Below are 20,379 nucleotides of genomic sequence, written 5' to 3' on the forward strand. Positions count from 1 at the left end.
TGCTGAAGCAGATGGCCTGGTTGCCCAGAACTCTCAATTTTGATGCAGAGATTTTGAATGATATTTTCCCTAGTGGAAATGGAAGAGGATATACTGAATTTTCTCGAGTGTTTTGTGAAAATTGCCCATGCCCATTCCTCTCCTCTTACCTGCTGGCTCCGCGCCTATAGGTTGGGATTGGGATGTGTGCCAGTGATGTAGACCCTAATGATACCCATGGACCAGCCACGGATTCTCAGAGAGGAGGGGAGGTGCCCACATCCCACCGGGAGTTATTCGTACAGAGGGTGATGAAAGAGAAGCCTCATTTTAATGCTTTTGCTGGGATATAATGACATCTATTGTTTTATTGAAGTACAGTCATGCCCCGGATCAGGATTTGCTGCCTCCATTAGAATCCTATTCGCTCCTCTGGAACTGTGAGTGATGTCAGCTCTGTGGCACCCTTCCTCTAAGCCTCTCAAAGCCCCTTTGTGCCTTGGCCCTCCGTGCCTTGCCCATGTTCTCTGCTTCAGTTTGCGCTCATAGCACATTGGTCTGTGCCTGTTCTTATGAGGTCCAGCAGCCAGCCTTAGGGCTGTAGCTTAAAACCACCCTCATGGTTTCTCCTCTGGCTTCCTTCTATGTGTGGAGAATATGCATGGACTGAGAATATCCCTTGACTGTGGCCAACATGTTAGTAAGGCTGGGCTAAGCTGCTGTCACAAAGGAAATCCCCAGAATTCAGAAGCTTGAATTCAGAGGCTCCTGGTGACTCTCAGGGGACTTGGAAGGTTGCATCCTCCAGCATCTGCCAAGGTTGGAGGCACTCATCTTTCAGTAACACGGACCTCCACGATGAACACGGCCATCTGCTTCTCCGTCAGTTGGAGGGGACACCGTGGAAGGACACATCTGTGAGGTCTCTACAGGCCAGTCTGGAAGTTACATGCACCTCCCATCCACTCTCATTTTATTGGCGAGAACTTAAGGACATGGCTCTATATTGCTGCAAAGGAGTGTGGGAAATAAAAACGTTAGCTGGCCGCCGTGTGACAGTACTGATATTGGAATCACTGAAAGGGAGAACAGAGGTGCTACTCAGCTGGCTGTCCTGATGTTACCCACCAAGCAGGGCCAGAGACCCTGTGGCCTCCTTACCACAGCAGCTTCCGTGGTCTTTTGTCCCCATTTCCTTGATGACAAGGAAGGGAAGGATGTAAAGAAGTCATGTGAGTTCACTGGCTGTCAGCAATCATATTGCCCATCTACTGTGTAAGAGAAGAGAAGAGAAGAGAAGCCTATCTATGAGATTGTAGGTCACGGAGCATGCTGTTAACAGCAAACAGCAGTCACGATGAAATCTTCCGCAATGTTATTTAAATAACACATACTTGCAGGCAGCTTCTCAGTAATGAAACATTAATATACAAATGCATTAGGAATGATTACATTTATGGTTGCTTTTTAGCATAGAATAGGGATGACTTCTTGTTTTTACTTTATTCTAGTTATTTTAAAATTATTTGCTAACCACCTTAATTATTAGCTAGATATTTTTAATTATCAGTAATAATTAATTGGTAGCAATAAAGCAAAATTAACAGTACTGTATTATTGAGAAGCAAGAGTCATAGCATTTTAAAGCCTAAGACCAACTTTTGTATGATGCCAGTGATGTGCTAATAAAAAAGTATCTTTTCTTTGTGCTATGAGCGTCTCACCGGAGTGGGCATGCATTTAATAAGATCTTTACAATCCCCCATGACAGGTGGGACCCACAGAAGAGGACAAAATTAGAATCCTGAGTAAATTCAGTTAATGTTATGATATACAGTAGTAGGCTAGTGATAAGTAGCTCTTAGCCATATGTAAAAATGAAAATCTTCATAACAAAGGATTGTGGTTTGGTTCAGTTCATTGCTTGCCCTTTCTGAGGATTCTTGATCTGGGGGCCATGGATGGCAGATCTAAGTTAGAGAATGCCTGGGCTGAACAGTTGGAGCATTCCCATTCAGGCATGAGAAACAGAAATGTCCCCAAGACCATCGCCAGCCTCTTCCCCGACAGGGCCCTGAGTCCACCAGATAAATCATACAACAAGGATGAGAAAAGATGCTGCTTTCAAGCCTGTTTATATTGTCAATTAACTTGTATATGAAACCACTTTTAGTTTTGGAATTATTTTCTGCCTTTGCCAACTCTTAGCAACAGAAAACATAGGTAGGGTTGTAGGAAGCAACAGAGAAATCTCACAGCAGTGGATTTAACTGAAGGAGAAGAATACTTGGGAAACCTTGAAAATATTAATTAATAGCTTATTGCCATTTTTTTCTCTTGCTTTAGGTCTGGCAAATGTGCTAACAGAAGGGGCTGGACAGAGACGGTTTCTATAAAAATGCAATCAGCCCTATAAATGTAAATGTGGGAGTTGGCAGCCTGGGGGGTTCATGAGGCTTAGGAGGATGGGACAAAAGTGAACCATGGTACCAACTAAATTTGACTGGCGTGGGAGTCAGGGTAGCTAAGAAACAAGCTACAGATGTGAGAACTTTCCTAGTATTGCAAAGTAATTGATTTTTATTTGACTTATGGTTAAATGGTCCCCTCTTCCTAAATTTTGTCTTACCTTAAATCAGAATTCAACAGCTGTCTCTGGAGCACTTGTCATCTCTGCTCATTTGTCTTGGGCCTGTCCCTTGTGCCTGGTCAGAGTGTTCCTTTTCTGGTCTTGGAGTATTAGTCTATCTTGGCACTTTCCTGTAATGCCATAGTCCCTAAACCTTTAAGGCATCGTTATGGAATGTGTGCATCACAAAGTGTGACTTTTTGAATAAGAGTAGAGTTTGTCCTGAGATCATATGATTTGTGAGCAGGAAATGGCTATTAAGCCAAAATCAGATCATTAAAGAGACGTTTTGCTAATACACTGAGTTAAAGAATGGCCACAGGCCACTGAGGGTGCTGGCCATTGGTGAACAGCTGGTGGGCGACCCTGGCTTGTCTGTGGCATCTCCCAGGAGGAGGCTGTGTGTCCAGCCTGAGCCAGGCACACAGAGCCCTTTCTGCTCTTGAAGAAATGATTCAAAGCTCTGTCCTAACCAAGGAAGCTGGGAAATAATCCTTTTAGTATCTGCTGGTATGATTGTTTTTCACTTTGTCCTAAAGCCTGAGCTTCCTCTTGACTAGGAAATTACAGGGCTTACTGGACTTTGCTGCAGGCCAACTGTAATTACCCTAAATGTTTATTCCGCCTCTCTTTGTATGCTTTTATGAAGCTACCAGGTCATGAAGGATATACTCTGAATGGTTAACAAGGTTCAAATATCTTTTTTTAAAAATCAGAACGTTTAGTTTTTCACCTTCTTCTGCATTCTTAGCCACACCAGTCACTTGTTAATATCTTATGGGGAGACTCTGGAAGGGCAGGTGTGATGCCAGAGTGGGGGGCAGATTTCTTCCAGTGGGCATTTCCTCCTGATCTGTGAAAGCCTAGAGGAGTGATGTCCACCTGCATCCCAGGGCATGGGAACTCAACATACTTCCAGGCCTCAGGTTGTAGATAAAGCAGAACTGGGTGGGATAGCTGCTGAGCTGACATACAGCATTTATACAGATCTTAGTTGCCTGTGATGCAAGGCCAGAGGACTTGAACATAAATCAGTGCATCAAGGCTGAAAATGTTTGCCAATGTACAGCAGCTGAACTGAGATGGGATTTGACAATAGTATGGGAAAGAGCCGAGGATTTTCAGTGGCAGAAAGATCCACATCTGAAAGAGCTGTGTTTTTGTCTGCTTCATGCAAGCACAGGGTGCTGACTGACTCATTTTCTTTCCCTGACCATGGTCAGAGGTCAGATCAATATTGGGAGGAGTTGTCAGTGCTGATTTGGGGTGGGGAGGGGAGCAGGTGACTCTTGCTCCTGAGGAAGGGGCTCTCTGCGACCAGAAAGAACCAACTGAGCATCTGAAAAGAGTTTAAGCGTGGGCTCATATCTGGGTAAGAACATGACATCCCAGCTATAATTTTGTGCTAAGAAAAATAAAGCACTTTCCCCAAGATCTAGTACCTCTTGGCCAGAAGCAGACACTTCCCTTTGAGTTGTGCAGCCTGTGGTCTCTGCCCAACCTCGAACAGCCATAGGTGGTCTTCATCTGGACAATGAACTCAACCAGAATCATCTACTGAAAGTGGCCAAGTAGTTGTGTCAACCTGGTTTCATTGTTTAGGCTGAAAGAAGATCAGTTATAGTTTCTGTTTTCTCCTGGAGTATTGGAGAATTGCCTGACTCCCACAGTTTCTCCAGGAAACCAAGAGAAATGTTAACATTTATGTTGAGGACAATCAAAATGTGAGAAGAGGAGTATAGCCATTTAATAATAATGATGATGATCCACAGCAGCTCTGTGTATTGGGGGAGCTTCCTGAAACACTGAATGGAGAAGATTGCTGGGGTTGACTAGTGATGTCTCTCTTGGTGTGGGATGAGTATGAGAGGCATGCCGAGTGACTTCTCTTCCTTTCCTAACACCTACGTTCAATCATGAGCGCTATCAGAAATGTAGGAAGCTGTCTAGGCTGCAGGCCTTCTGAGTAAGAGCAGTAGACACTGGACTATCAGAGACTGTGGTGGACCAGAAGGTTGGGCTACTCTGCTAAGGCACTCCTGGGATACACAGGTCACTTAGCTGATGAGTGAGCCCAAGGTATACACATCATTCTGCAGCTCAGAGGGGCTCGGCTCCTGTCCCTTCCCCTTACAGTGTTTTTTTGTGGAAGGGACACATACCTTGTTTTCTGTGTGAGAGTGTGTGCATGCATGCCTGGAAGTATCTCCCTGGAGAATGCCAACTGCCAGGGTTTTAATGGAAATAAAGAAAACATGAGAAGTTCCAAAGGAAGTGATCACTTTTGTATTCTTATTTTAGACATTCTGGGCTGGTTGCAGTGGCTCATGCCTGTAATCCCAGTACTTTGGGAGGCTGAAGCGGGCGGATCACCTGAGGTCAGGAGTTCGAGACCAGCCTGGCCAACAAAGGTGCTGTTTACAAAGATGCTGAAACTGCGGCTCTACGAAAAATACAATAATTAGCCGGGCGTGGTGGTGGGCACCTGTAATCCCAGTACTCAGAGGCTGAGACAGGAGAATCTCTTGAACTTGGGAGGAGGAGGTAGCAGTGAGGTGAGGTTGCGCCACTGCACTCCAGCCTGGGCGACACAGTGAGACTCTGTCTCAAAAACAAAATACAAAACAAAAAGACATTCTGAGACAAATAGTGAAATAATAAATTTGGAATTGGGTTAAATCCATGTAAGAGTAAGTTCACCAAACACTCTAAAAGCAACGAGAAAATCAGTTTATTTGCTTATTTTTGCAACTGTACCAGCCAGTTTAAAAGTTGCTCAGAAAGTGGGAGATAAAATTGTAGACAAAGTGGGGATGGTGTTTTGCTTGTGGTGTGAAGATAGGTTCAGGAACACATGTCCCTTGAAGAAAGTGTGACTGGGGAGAAAGCCTGGAGCCTGGACAGACCTGTCTTTGACCACAGGTGGGGAAGGCACCACAGACGCCAGTTCCTGTCCTTTCAGGAGAAGTGATGTGCCCCTGTGGTATTCAGAAAATGGGTGTCTGCAGCCCTCCAGCAATCATCAGGAGATGACTCTGTTCATGAGAAGTGACAGACACTTGCACTTCACATTGCCTCACAGAAATGGAAACAAAATCAAGCCAAGCAGCAGAACAGTGTAGCTGTGGGGCCATATGGGGAAGATAAATGCCCCTTCAGGCTTGGGGTTTATAGCAAACCTTGATATAGAGGATGTCTCGGGAACTTGGAAAACCACACCACCCAGAAATAGGGAGGTGTGCTCCCTGTATTAAAATTGGAATTGTGGGCTCGAGTGTTTACAAAGATAAGAGATTTTTTTTGTGGTAGGGTGAAGTTATATATGTGTATGCATGTTTACACATACACAGAGTAAATGATAAGGGGGTTGGGGACGCCTGGAGCAGTGGTCCTCCAGGGGGGGTGTCTAAACAGCCAGCCCTGGCCTGCCTCTGCTACAGCCCCCGCTGCCAGCACCCCACCTCCCTTCCCACACCTTGGCCTGGCTCTGAAGGGGTATTCAGGGGAGTGGATCTCAGACAGGTGAGGCCAGAATGCCAAGAGCCATGGTCATGGAGGGATATGCATTTCCAGTTGGCAGGATTGCCAGGAAAGGGAGTTAAGGAAATTCAGGAGTGAGCCATGGAAAGTGAAGAAAATTTGGGAGTAAGTCAAGGGCGTTTATGGCAGCTAGGCAGGAGAGGGGCCAGGACAAGACCTTAGCGACGTGGACAGCATCCATGGACCAAGGGCCTTGGAAGGTGCTGTGTCAGAGAGAAGATGGAGGGCAGCAGGACCCAGTGGGCCACTGAGGGGTACCTGCAACTTGGGGAGACGGAGACATTGAATAGCACCTATAGTTTTGCTTAAAAGCCAGTAGAGTTGTACCTTAGAAACCAACCAAAAGAGAATCTAACAGGAGCTGAGGTGGAGCATGAGCTATGAGAGAAAGATGAAGCAAGGGAAGGTGAGGGGAAATGGGTCCCCTTCCCTTTGTAGCCCACCCCCTAGTCACTCTGGCTGCCTCCCACCTGCCCTGTGCACAAATGTGTAAACAGTAAAATAGAGGTTCCTCTTCAAAGATACTCTCCTCTCCGTCTAATTAGGAATAAATAGTAACTTCTCTTAGAAGCAATAATTTATTCAAAGACCTGTGCTAACATTCTTACATATCTGCTAGCCGTAATAAAGAAATCAATGTGGCTGGGTGCGGTGGCTCACGCCTCTAATCCCAGCACTTTGGGAGGCCAAGGCGGGTGGATCACGAGGTCAGGAGATCGAGACCATCCTGGCTAACACGGTAAAACCCCATTTCTACTAAAAATAAGATAAAAATGCAAAAAACTTAGCTGGGCATGGTGGCGGGTGCCTGTAGTCCTAGCTGCTTGGGAGGCTGAGGCAGGAGAATAGTGTGAACTCGGGAGGCGGAGCTTGCAGTGAGCCGAGATTGCGCCACTGCACTCCAGCCTGGATGACAGAGCGAGACTCTGTCTCAAAAAAAAAAGAAAAATCAATGTACTTTATGTTCTTAGCTCCCACAATTTCGCCTAAATATTTGCCCTGGCATGCTTATATTAGTCCAAGATGGCGTTAGGTCATAGCCTGTTCCTCTTCCTTATTTGGGGGTGTTTTTACCTTTCTCAGCATTCCACAAGTTACTTCTTCCTTTGTTCTCCTCTACCTTTGCCTCTTTTAAAAAGTTCTAAGTTGCTAGCCAATCAGGACAAATACAGAATGCGAGGTCCCGTTCTGGCCAGTGGAAACCAGATACAGCAGTAAGGTGAACGCGTCAGGTTATAAATGACCCTGTCTTCTTTGTTTGGTGTACTCTCCTGGCAAAACTGCTGGCGAGTGTACCCTTTCTGCAGAAAGTAAAAATGACCTTGCTGAGAAAATTAAATTTATGTTCAAATGCTGTTTCTTTACAGCACCAAGTAACAAGCATTTCTAACAAATGTGACCCATATAAGGCTGAGGGACCTTTTTGTGAGCCAGGACAAGGAAGGGCTTAGTGGATGGCCATGGGCGGGTTCTCAGTGTGCTGGCTCTCAGCTGTTCTCTAGAGAGGGAAGGCCACACCCAGCCACATGCAAGTCCAGGGCTGACACAGCCGCCCCAGGGCTGCAGAGTCCTGACTGGACTCTGAGAGGCAAGCCGTTCCCCTCCCCTCTGCAGTGCCTTCTGCTGTCCCTGTGCAGGGACCCTGGCCTGCAGAACACTTCCTGCAGGTTAATGAGCAGCCCCCTGCTGGCTCCGCATCACCATGCCCAAGGTGGGGAGCTGAGAATGTCACACCCTTCCTGGGGCTGCCAGGGGATCAGCAGCCGTATCTGCTCTCCAGCTTCCCAATGGATCACAGCCCTCCTATTAAGTAACTTTTGTAGGTCTTGGGTTTTCCTCCTGACTGCTCTGACCTGCTCATCTTGAGTTGGAAAGAAGCGAGGGAATATCCCGTATTCCTTGCGACTCCCCCTCTGCACCACCTGCCTTTACATGAGAAAATGCACAGCTCTTCATCAGGCCTTCTTTCTAACTCTCCCTGCTTCCCAGAAATCTGGGCTATTGCCCCCCCTCCCCCACCCCTGCATTCCTGCACTAGCAGCTCCACGGCGGTCACCTTCCTCTGTCCCCTGTTTTTATTTCCAACAAGAGATAATATCTTAATGGGAGAACGGAATGGGGCATGGCAGAAGAGCTACAGAATCTGAGTCCCACAGGTCATGCCAGAAAATAGGAAAGGACTGGGGCTAAATAACAAGATTGCCAGGAGAACCTCAAGGAAACTGCTGATTTCTTTGAAGGTGAACTTCATGGGTGACCTTGAGATGCGTATGCCTGGCAGCCCCTCCCTTCAGTCATGGGGATGTGCACTTGACCAGCCGTTATGCTTTGCAGCAATTCTAAAAGGAGGTGGCGGGGAGCCCCAAGGAGGGACTGATTAATTATTTGTTAATTAACAATAGAGTACCCAAATTTGTGAGTGATTTACTTACACAGGCAAAAGCCATTGAGTTTCACCTGGAAAACGTGATTATTCCCTCTCTGATACACTTTTTGAAGAAGACAGAAGGATGGAGTTGCAGCTCTTGCACAGATGCTGCTCAGAGGCTGGCACCTTGTGCGTGAAACCCATGCATATGAAATCATGGGGCTTGGGGCCAGTAAAAATATTGATGGCTGATGATCTAAGGCACTGTTCCTTAAGAGAGAATAAAAATGAGCCACCTCCAGCCTGGGCAATGTGCTGTGATGGTCAGGAGCAAAGGTCAGAGCGGTGGGGCCCACTCTTGATTCCCAAACACAGATGCCTAGTGGGAGCAAACACACGGAAAGATGCCTCCACCTCATTAGTAGTGGGGGAAGTGCAGTTCAAAACCGTAGTGAGACACCGCTTCATACACAGAAAGACGACTGTTCAAACAAAAGGAAAAAAATGTTGGCCAGGACGTGGATAAACTGGAACCCTTGTTCATTGCTGGTGAGAGTGTAAAATGGTACAGCCACTGTGGAAAGCATTTTCGCTGTTCCTCAGTAAGTTAAACATAGGAATAACAGGCCAGGTGCGGTGGCTCACTCCTGTTATCCTAGCACTTTGGGAGGCCGAGGCGGGCGGATCACCTGAGGTCAGGAGTTCGAGACCAGCCTAGCCAACATGGCAAAACCCCGTCTCTACTAAAAGCACAAAAATTAGCTGGGCATGGTGGCGGGCGCCTGTAATCCCAGCTACTCAGGAGATGGAGGCAGGAGAAGCTTGAACCCGGGAGGTAGAGTTGCAGTGAACTGAATTCGTGCCACTGCACTCCAGCCTGGGCAACAAGAGCGACACTCCATCTCAAAAAAAAAAAAAAAAGAAAATAACATATGAGCCACAATTCTCCTAGGAATATACCCAAAAGAATTAAAAACAGGCCGGGCACGGTGGCTCACACCTATGATCCCAGCACTTTGGGAGGCTGCGGTGGGCTGATCACTTGAGGTCAAGAGTTCAAGACCAGCCTGGCCAACATGGTGAAACCCTGTCTCTACTAAAAATACAAAAAATTAGTTGGGCATGATGGCGGGCACCTGTAATCCCAGCTACTCAGGAGGCTGAGGCAGGAGAATCACTTGAACCTGGGAGGCAGAGGTTGCAGTAAGCTGAGATCGCACCACTGCACTCCAGCCTGGGCGACAAGAGTGAGACTCTGTCTAGAAAAAAAGAATTAAAAACAAGTGAAACAGTACACAAATGCTTACAGCAGCTCTGTTCCCAGTAGCCAAAAAGTAGAAACAATGCTAATGGCCATGAATAGGTGAGTGGGTAAGAATGTGGTATATACATCAAACATTCAGCCTTAACAAGGAATGAAATACTGATGCATGCCGCAATGTGAGCAAACCTTGAAAACATTATGCTAAGTGAAAGAAGCCAAACACAAAGATCATATATTGTTTGATTTCATTTATATGAAACATATGGAACAGGTAAATCCATAGAGTCCAAAAGCAAATTGGGGTTTGTCCGGGACTGGGGTGGGGAAAGGGGATTGGGGAGTGTCTGCTTAATGGGTACAAGGTCTCCTTTTGGGATGATGAAAACATTCTGAAACTAGATAGTGGTGATGTCTGGATGATAGTGTCAGTGTACTTAACACCACGGATTGTATGCTTTAAAATGGCTAACACGGTTAATTTTATGTTATTACACACATTTTGTTATCATAATTTAAAAAAGGAAAACAGCCAATGCCTGGTCCGGCTCCGGGGTTTCGGATATGCTTGGATTGGTGTGCAGCCTGGGTGTGCACATCATTAAAGCTCCAGGGAGTTCTGTGCAGCTGTTTGCGAACCTCTGCCCCAGAGCCAGCCTGTCTGGCCCCACCACTTCCTAGTGTGTGACCTTGGGCAACCAGTAACTCTCTGTACCTGAGTTTCCTTAGCTGTGAAATGAGGACCATGTAATTACCTTCCTCATAGAGCTGGTATGAGGGTCAAGTGGTTTAATACATGTAAAATACATGTCTGCACACGAATCTATCACCATTTTCTGAGTCTGGAGTTTAGATTTCCTCCCTAACCGGCTTAGTTGTTCTCTTTGCACCTGGCAGGTGTCAGCTCACATGCCGCCCAGGTGGAGAGACCACACTTCTGCTAGCCTGGGACAGTCCCAACAATGCTGATGTCACTGCATTCTTTCCCATTAGGCTTCCTTTAGGTCACTTGAAAAATAGTTCTATTTTGGATAATAAATTATGTGGCCACCCTCTTAACCCTCTTCTATAGCATGCTACATATAGGTAGTGATGAATGGTAAGTCCCTTTAGCAGATTAGAGAGGGCAACATTATAAACAGTGCATCAGAGAATTAGTCTGCTTCCCCAGAGGAGAGGCTCTTGAACCACACGGCTACTTTTCCTGCTTCTTAAAAAATAAATCCTACTTTTCTTGAAAAGAAATTCTGCCAAGGAAGAAATCTGATCAGCTTATTTCCTCCATTCATGACTCAGTTACCTGGAGTTACAGGGAAGCCTTCCTGATTTGGTACACGTTTTAGAAACAATCATATTTATTGCATAGGAATTGTTCCGTTTTTTGTTTTGTTTCTGTGTCCTGTAGTGGTGCCCTTTCAGTCGGCACCCAGACCTGCCCCATGCACATCTACAGCCGAGTTTCTCATTCCTTTCCTGGTGTAGTCCATGGTATTATTAAAATGCTCATTAACAGAATGCCCACTTAACACGAAATACTTGGTTTCGTTTGGAGAAATCCATTTATCTGGAGGAGGGCTACACATAAAATATCACTCTTGATGAAGTATAGAAAACTGAACTTGTAAGTCAGTTATTCAAAATGTGTCACCACATAAATTATGGGAAATTTTACATGCGCATTTGAGAGGGAAAAACCTTCCCATTTTCATTAGGATTGTATTATTTATATAAATTGGAACCTCATTTTTCCCTGAAACTGTATCTAATTGAGTTTGCCTCAGCTGAAATCTCACATCTGACCAGAAGCAGTGACACACACACAGACACACACACGCATGCAGACTGAGGCATGCCCTGTGAACATGCTTTCTGTGATGCTCTTCTCTGCTGCTGCCAAGCCCCCACTCCTTGCTTTTTAATTCTGGTCAGTCACTACTCTGCACATTATGACTTAACCTTTCATAACCTTCTCTTGCCTTATCCTTCCCCTTTGATGCCCTTCTTCTTACTTTTCCTCCTCCACCTGCCCTGATGAAGTTTGCACCATGCACTGCATCTCTCCCTTCCCCTAGCTTGGCTGGAGATGAGCTTCTGCGGTCTGCTGTGGCCACTGTCACAGGATCCTGCCTGCCTGAGGACACACATCGCATGTCATCCATCTTTGAAGCACCCCGGGACTCATTTCCTTTTAATTTACAAGCTTTTCAGAAACTTCTGCCTTTCTGAAATTGTCATTGTTAAGCATTCTAAACATTCAAATGCCTCGCAGATGGTCCTGCTTCATAAGACTGAAATACTGTCTGATAGCTCACCTTCAATCCTGTCTTCCAGTTTTGTTAAGGGAAAATAAAATACCAGGTCGGGCACGGTAGCTCATGCCTGCAATCTCAGCACTTTGGGAGGCCGAGGCGGGTGGATCACTTGAGGTCAGCAGTTCAAGACCAGCCTTTCCAAGATGTCAAAACCCTGTCTCTAGTAAAAATACAAAAATGAGCCAGGCGTGGTGGCACGCTCCTGTAATCCCAGTTACTCAGGAGGCCGAGGCAGGAGAATCCCTTGAACCAGGGAGGCAGAGGTTGCAGTGAGCCCAGACCACACCATTGCACTCCAGCCTGGGTGACAGATTCTGTCTCAAAAAAAAAAAAAAAAAAAAAAAAAAAAAAAAAAATCAAATACCAGTTGGATACCTTTGTTTGCTCATTTTAAGAAAATGTCTTGCCAGGCGAGAAAACATCAGAGAGCTTATGTGGCACGGTATTTTGTTGGCTGAAATATGCATCCAGACCAAATAGCCTCTGCCACTTTTCTTCTTCTAAATACTTAAAATGCCATCCCCCAGGCGTTCCATGGGGGCACTTGGCCAAAAAAGAGTGATCGTTTCCTACTCGCCTCACCCTGTAGAAATGAGATTCCTAAGTTCCATTGTCCTGCCCATTCATGGTGTTCAGTTCACACGAAGCTGGCATGCTTCATGGTTCTTTCTTTGCCACTTCCTCAGAATCAGTGCAGGATTTCCAGGATGCCAAAAGACAGCTCGGGATTTGGTTCAGGGATTCAGCTTAAGTAGTGTCTGTCAGGAAGGCTGTGCCCTGAGGATAAGGAAATGCAAAGACAGAGAACACCCTCTTGGGAAGGAAAGTTGGCCTTGCCCTTACCCAAGACTGTGCCAGCCACCACAGATGAGAAGCAGTATTCTCCCCATTCTCGCCTCACCAGGAGCTTTGACAGACCTGAGCTGCTCTGCCCAACAGACCCCAGGGAATGCCCGTTTGCCTCATCTGGTTTGTGTTGCATTGTTCTGCCTTGAGTCCTGTCGACACCTGGATCTGAAGAAAAGCCAGTGTGGATAACAGGTTCTGGAATCTTCCCTCCCACTTGATTCTTTAACAAAGCATTTGAAAAAAAAAAAAAAAAGGTTGTAAAGCCTTTCAAAAGGGGGCAGCATCGTCTAAGGAGAGGAGGCTGCAGGCAGCAACAGGAACATATTTCTAGTTTCATCTTTCTAGTTTATTCTATCACTAGGGAGCTGAGCCATCCTGAGTAGCTCAGTCTGGGCCTCAGTTTTTCTAGTTTATTCTATCACTAGGGCACAGAGCCATCCTGAGTAGCACTGTCTGGGCCTCAGTTTTTCTCACCATCAAAACAGCAGACATCATGCCATTCTAAGAGGATCTGATCCCATTTAGAAGAGCCTATGCTGAGAGGATTGTTGATTGCCAGCTCAGAGTATACTTATTGTAACCAAAACATGTCCCTTAACCTTGAAATAGAAATCAACATCTGAATTCCTCAATAGCCATGTCAAAAGTTCTACTCAGGCTTTTGGTAGACTTGATTAAATGAGTCAAGATATAATTGTATTTGTAGGGTGGACACCTTTGAGAAATGGAAACAAAATGATCATCTCTTTTAAAAAAAAAATTAATTTAAACAGATTTCAGGTACAGCATCTCCTGTTTGTCCCTGGAAGTATATTGTGCAGTACAGTAGGGGGGCTGAAGTCCACCAAGCCCCTTTTTGTTGTATGAACAGATTGATCCATCTTAGGCTGTGTGATGGGGGTGCTTGTGAGGCAGCTCTGTGAGGATCTCTTCAAGAATTTTGGCAAAGGGAAATGAAACATGGCAGTCTGTGCTGACTCGAAATAGGGATGTTTACCTTGAACATGCTCAGCTTCTTGTCTGGTACTGATCTCTGATCAATTATAAGTCAATGAGCGAGGGAGACAACGTGTTCTCTGTGGTACCTGTGAGCCTTAAAAGTATTGTAGGGACACCCTGCACTCTCAGGGCCCTATCAGGTTCTATGGGGCACTTGTGCTGTCAGGGCCGTGCCCCTGCTGCCTGGTGCTAGCTCTGCATAGCTCCTTGTCCCTGTCAGTGGAGTAGTGTTTTGTCGTCACAATAAAAGTCAAATAAAAGAAAAATAAGCTTTGCTGAGATGAATACATTTTAAACAGAAGCAGTCAAATATGTACATATATATACACACACACACACCCATGCATACATAAATGTTTGTGTGTGTGTGTAAATTTAAAATTAGGAACCATGTCAAAAGCACTTGTGGCAGATGATACTGGTTTTATTTTGAGCCGACACTCAGATCTGGAAATGGTTAGCTTCCTCTTCTTCCTGTCTTCTCTCCCCAGATGTGCATATGAGGGTCAAATCACTGATGTTTTATACTGAATGTAATGATTTAATTGGCTATCAGTGGTGTGGTGACATGGACACAGAGAGTTTTGCATTGTCTTTGGTGGGCGCCATTGAATTCGACTATCCATTGAATGACAGCAGCTGGCCTGGAGGAAGTTTAAATCCCACCAACCAAAGTCCCATGAAGCCTGAGACAGAAGGTTTTGTTTGCTTAGTTTTCTTTTCTGTTATTCATTGCTTTTTCTTAATGATTTATCTGGTTGCACTTGCAACTCCTGAGAAAATTTGATAAGATCATGACTGCCAACATCTGTGGATTTTGGTGCCAACCTTTGGTGAGAGCTATGACTCACTTCCCTACAAAAAAAGAACTTGATATTAAAAACATGTATATATTGACAAGCTTGGACAGGAAACCAAACCTCTCTTGCAGGCAAGCAGTGGCCTGTCCCTCATGAACTTTGCCACTTTGTAGCAGGAGACAACCACGGAAACTGGGATAATAGGGGGGGGCCAAGCCGTTTTGACTCCAGACTGCATGCGTTAAGCTCTTGGTTTTCCCTTTGACTTCGTATTGATATGAGTCAGGACTTTAAAGGACTCAATACTTCACAATGTTTTCCTCCCACATTATTCTGTGGATTGCTTTCTAAATTCTGCACACAAATTCCAAAAGTAGGGAAAGCAGGAAGACAGAAATGAAACACAAGTATTCTCTGGACAGCAAAAAGTTTTCGGCTTCCCATGGGTTGAAGGTTGAGAAACACTGTTGAGTAGCAGAACTGAGGAGAGGGCCTGGTGGCTCAGGACCACTGGACCCTGCAATCCACCTCCTTGGGAGCATTGTGGGAGGTGGGAAGAGATATTTGTTAATTGTGTAGAACAAATTAGGGGAGAAAAATCATCTGTTCTATTGAAATTCAGTTAAGTTCCAGAGTCACAGATGAAGGCCTCATGAGGAGCCCATTGTCTGAAGATAATCAATATCAGAACTTCTAGGAGGACTTGGGATGGGGTGCACTTTCGCCTTCTGACTTTCTGCCATTCAAGGTCATCTCACTGTGGCCCTCATGAGGTCATTGTCACCCAAAATAGGTATCAGAGAAGAAGAAAACCACATATATTAGACACTTCTAATGTGCTTTATCTAAATTACCTCATTTAATGCTTGTAACAACTTTGAAGGCAATGGAATTTTCCCCATTTTAAAGATAGGGATGTACCTACTATATGGGGTCTATTCCCATTCGTTACCTTAAAAAGTAGATAATGCAAAATGTCCAGGATGCTTATGACAGCAAAAAAATTATGAATTAAAACCTGAAATCAATATGCAATGGAAGGGGGCTGTAAAGTTCTTTTAAGGGATTATTCTGCACAGACCTTCCTTAAGTGCTCAGGGCACTTACGGGACAGAGGTGGATTCACAGCAGTGTTGAGTGATCAGTCAGGCAGGCATAGTTGTGGTGAGGACCGAGGACAAGAGGAACTGGGAGTTCCATGTCTAGACAGGGTGGAGTGAAGACAAGCAATTAGATATGTGGTTGTGGAATGCACTGCCATGGACATCGTGTTTCTGGGATGTCAGATGGGGCATGTGTGCTTTAGAGATAGCAGGTGGCATGGGTAGAGGTGTGTAGTTCTTCGACTACCACAGCTTTAAGCATCCTCCAAAATGTGTGTTCACATGTGTGAGTGCACGCCTGTGAGTGTGTGCACATGTGCATGACTGTGTGCATGTGCAGTCACTGTCAGCAGACGTTATGGATGAGGAAACAGAACAATGTGGAATGTCCCAGTGTCCATGCTCTGGCCATATGCTAAGTGACTATTGATGAGGAAAGATGGGGTTTGCATTCCCCCTGGATCTGGGGGTATTTGTACAAACCAGCCATCCAGCAAAACACCTTTCCAGCTCCAGAGCTGTGAATAGCAAAATCCCTTCTCTGGTTTGCTTCCTGTGCTTCATTTAGTCTTCTAGATCCTGCAGGGTTAAATAAATCTGAGTTGCGTCTCCCTGAGTCCTCACTGTTGCCATGGAGGTGGATGCAAGGCAGAGTTTATTTTGCGTGGCTTATTTGCTTAGTAATGACTATGATGGCTGCAGAACTCAAGGACTCAAGGGAGCAATTTACATTTTTCTGTAGGAGCCTAAATAGGCATTGACGAGTTTTCTGGGTGTTAGTTTCTTTTCTGTTATATCACCGTCACCTGTTTCCTATGGGAACTCTGTACCTGATGGCCAAAGCATCGGGCATCATTGATGTTCAGTGTCTGCAGGGAAGCACTAATGGCATAAAAAGCAGCCTTCATGGAGTGCTTTGTCCTTTGGCTTTAATATTTAAGCACAAGAAAATCTGTGACTCAATTTTTTTTCAGGAAAACAAATGATAGTATAACTGGCAGAGCAACAGCATTTGTGTCTGAGCACAAATAATACTGGGCTATTGTTTAATACGATGGATTTCCTTTATATCTTCATTTTAAATATGGAGAACTAGTTGTTCAAATGAAATCTTACCGACAAGCTTATTATGTAAAATATGAAAGCATAGTGACCCAGAGGGTCATCTGTCTATTCATTCAGTCTGAGGAAGGTTGACTGAAGGGCCCTCCACCTACCAGGAACTGTTTGGAGCTGGGATTACATACAGTTTTCAGTAAAAATGAGTGATAATTACTGTCTTCATTGCATTCACATCTTAATGGGAGAGAAAGATACAAACAAGCAAGTATAATAATCATAAAATAATCATAATAGCTAACACATATTGGGTACTTAGTTTGTGCCAAGAACTCCTTTTTTTTTTTTTTTTAAGAAGTGGGATCTCACTCTGTCTTCCAGTGACTCCAGCATGGCTCACTACAGCCTCAAACTCAGGCTCAAGAGATCCTCCCACCTTAGCCTCCCAAGTAGCTAGGACTAAAGGTGTGCATCACCACACCCAGCCAATGTGCCAAGAACTCTTTCAAGCTCTTTTGCATCCAGTCATTCATTTGATTCACATGATAGCTTTGTAATGCAGGAACTATTATTTACCCCAGTTTTACAGGAGATAAACTGGGGTAGGGAGAAATTTAAAAATTGCCCAAGGTTTGTATCTTACTCCTGACACCAAAAAATACCTCGTCTAAGGTCAAAAGAAGGAATCAAACCCAGGCAGTGTCTCCAAGATCTGTGGGCTTAACCCCTTTACTGCATTGGCTGTCAGTGTTGACTGTGTCCATGCTAACAGGTGCTGTGGAAGATCTGCCAGGGCTAGGAGAGAAGAGGCACCAGGACATAGCATGGTACCATCTTGTTTTCAATTTGAAGTTAGAGTGCTGGTTCTGCTGGTTCCCCAAATGCTCTTTATGCACTAGCACTTACATGATTCTATTAAGCAGACCTTAGGGAGAAAAAAGATTAAAAAAGTTTGTGTGTCCTGTAGCCTGCTCCCCCTGGTGTAGAAATTGCCCCTTGAGAGCAATTAGTTAGTGTGTTGGTTTGTATTTCTTTCAGCTTATTGGGTATCTGTCACTAAGTACTGTACTGATGGTCCTAGACAGTCTTCACAGCATATTGCTTATACCACATTGTCAGTTTTCATAACTTCTGAAAATTAGAAGAAGCATAAGCCCCCTCCTGGCAACAAGTGGAGTACTTCCCAAGATGACCGAGACTGTTGGTGTCTTCCCCATGAAGATGTATTTCTTGATAAGTTCCTTCCTCTTTTCAGTGTCTAAGAGCTCATTCTGACAACGGGTTAAAGTTTTAAGGAGGCCAATTCACACGTGCAGGTTGGTTAAGAGGTTTAAATGATTCTAGCTGCTAAGTGTTCTCTTAGTGGCTTAAAGAGTCTGCCATCGCCTTCATGATTAAGAAAGGGAGCCTCACAGCATGAGTCTGTCCTGCAGCATCTTCTCCAGCTTTCCCTGGAAAGCTACAGGCAGGGCTTGCTCAGGCCATTCAAGCTGACTGCAGAAACAGCTGCCATTCAAGCTCAGGTGGATGGATTGGAACTTTGTCTTCACATGTGAGCATTCATATGGGGAGAAGTCATCTCATACTGATTTGGTTTTCTGTTTGTCTCTTCCCCAACAGGGCTGTTTAACGACACCCAACTCCCCATCCATGCACTCACGTTCCCTTACGCTGGGTCCATCCCTCTCGCTGGGCAGCATCTCAGGGGTGTCCGTGAAGTCGGAGATGAAGAAGCGCCGAGCCCCTCCTCCTCCAGGTTCAGGGCCACCTGTGCAAGACAAGGCATTGGAAAAGGTAGGGCAGTGGGCTGTTCTCACAACCAAAGCATCTTTTCAGTGACACCGTTGATTCTTCCAAAGCTCCCTGGGAACACAGTAATCCTTCATGTTTGTGGCTGTAGCGACTGGAGTGTTGAGGGCAAATATTTAAGCTTTATTTAGAAGTAAAGGCAAGATGCCAGGAAGGGCTCATGATTTTAACTCTGAGAAGCTGAGTTCCCCAGGGCAGTCAGGATATACCCAGCAGCCCAGTCCTGCTCCCCACACACCCTAATATGTCAGATTCACCGTGCAGCTGTAAAGATAAGGATGTGGTCTTCTTCCCTGGACTGAGATGTTTCTGACTGACTGCATCCCAGCTTCCTGTGGAGGCAGCATGCCACAAATGCCAACATTTACAGAAAGCAAATTCAGAATCCATTCATTCTGTGGCAGGACTTTATTTCCTAACTCTTGTCACTTGTGTCATGTGGCCTAGCCCAGTTGCATAGTTTGAGAGTGTCACACCCCTGCTAGTCTTTAGGTTCAAAGCCCCTTTTTGCTCATTTGCTCTCAAAATATCCTAAAAACTAAGTCTGTGCCTCCTGAATGTGAGGCTTGGCCCCTGGATCTTGATTAAAAGTTATAGCAGCAGATACCAAATGGCAGGATCCTGACATGTCATGTAATTTCCTTATCAGCCTGCTTGTCGGTCTGTCCAGGTAGTCCGTCTGTCCATCTATTTTTGCAAGTCAGTCCTCTGGACATCCATCTCTGTTCCTTCATGGGTGTTCTTTATCCCTGGGTCTCAGAGACCATCCTTCTCCCATCCTTAGTCCTTCATATCCCTAAAAATCTATCTGAAAAGCCTGTAGTGCAACACATTTTCAAAGAAAATATTTTTATTTTTGCGTCTCTTAAATATTTTCTAGGCCAGATGTAGTAGCTCATGCCTGTAATCCCAGCACTTTGGTAGGCCAAGGCAGGAGGAGCACCTGAAGTCAGGAGTTCAAGACCAACCATGGCCAACATGGTGAAATCCCGTCTCTACTAAAAATACAAAATTAGCTGGGCATGGTGGTGCACGCTACTCAGAAGGCTGAGGCAGGAGAATTGCTTGAACCCGGGAGGCAGAGGTTGCAGTGAGCCAAGATCACGCCACTGCACTCTAGCCTGGGTGACAAGAGAGAAACTCTGTCTCAAAAAAAAAAAAAAAAAAAAAGAATATATACATACATTCTAATGAAACTGACTTATTTTGAGTTCTTCATAATATATTAGCTGTATTTTCATAAAAAGAAATTTAGGCACAAATGGTACCTTTTTGTCGTATGCATCCATGATAAGATGATGCAAATGGAAAACAAAGCTGTTTCTTCTGATTATCTGCAGTGTGTCTCATTAATTTACTTGGATGTAGATTCTGAACTTTTTTATAGCATGCAGACCATATTGATAGCATTGGCCTTTCCCAGCTACGTGCCCCTGGGAATGTCTTTTTGCTTTGGCTTAGGATAGGTATTTCTTTAGTTAGTAATAAAAAATATGACTTCCAGGATCAATATTATGTCAGCTTTTTTCTTTTAATAAGAATTGTATTTTCTTAATGCGATAAAATGTAGATGGTGAACTGTACCAGCATTTTAAAAATTTCTTCCACCCAGAAAAGATGTTGTATTTTTGTGCATTTAATGTGCTTACCCACAGTGGATAAAGCCTGCTT

General features: G+C 44.9%; 1 protein-coding gene across 12 annotated transcripts in view; it reads left to right on the forward strand.

Moving 5' to 3' along the window:
- COBL (cordon-bleu WH2 repeat protein) overlaps positions 1-20,379 on the forward strand; it is a 310,332-nt gene that overhangs the window by 164,580 nt on the left and 125,373 nt on the right. For all 12 annotated transcript variants that reach the window (XM_055293133.2, XM_055293134.2, XM_063609524.1 and 9 more), the window contains one exon: positions 18,520-18,693. In XM_055293133.2, the coding sequence (XP_055149108.1) occupies positions 18,520-18,693 (174 nt within the window). The remainder of the gene's footprint in view (positions 1-18,519; positions 18,694-20,379) is intronic.

The sequence above is a fragment of the Symphalangus syndactylus genome, chromosome 9, assembly GCF_028878055.3.
Source record: "Symphalangus syndactylus isolate Jambi chromosome 9, NHGRI_mSymSyn1-v2.1_pri, whole genome shotgun sequence".
Lineage (NCBI taxonomy): Eukaryota > Metazoa > Chordata > Mammalia > Primates > Hylobatidae > Symphalangus > Symphalangus syndactylus.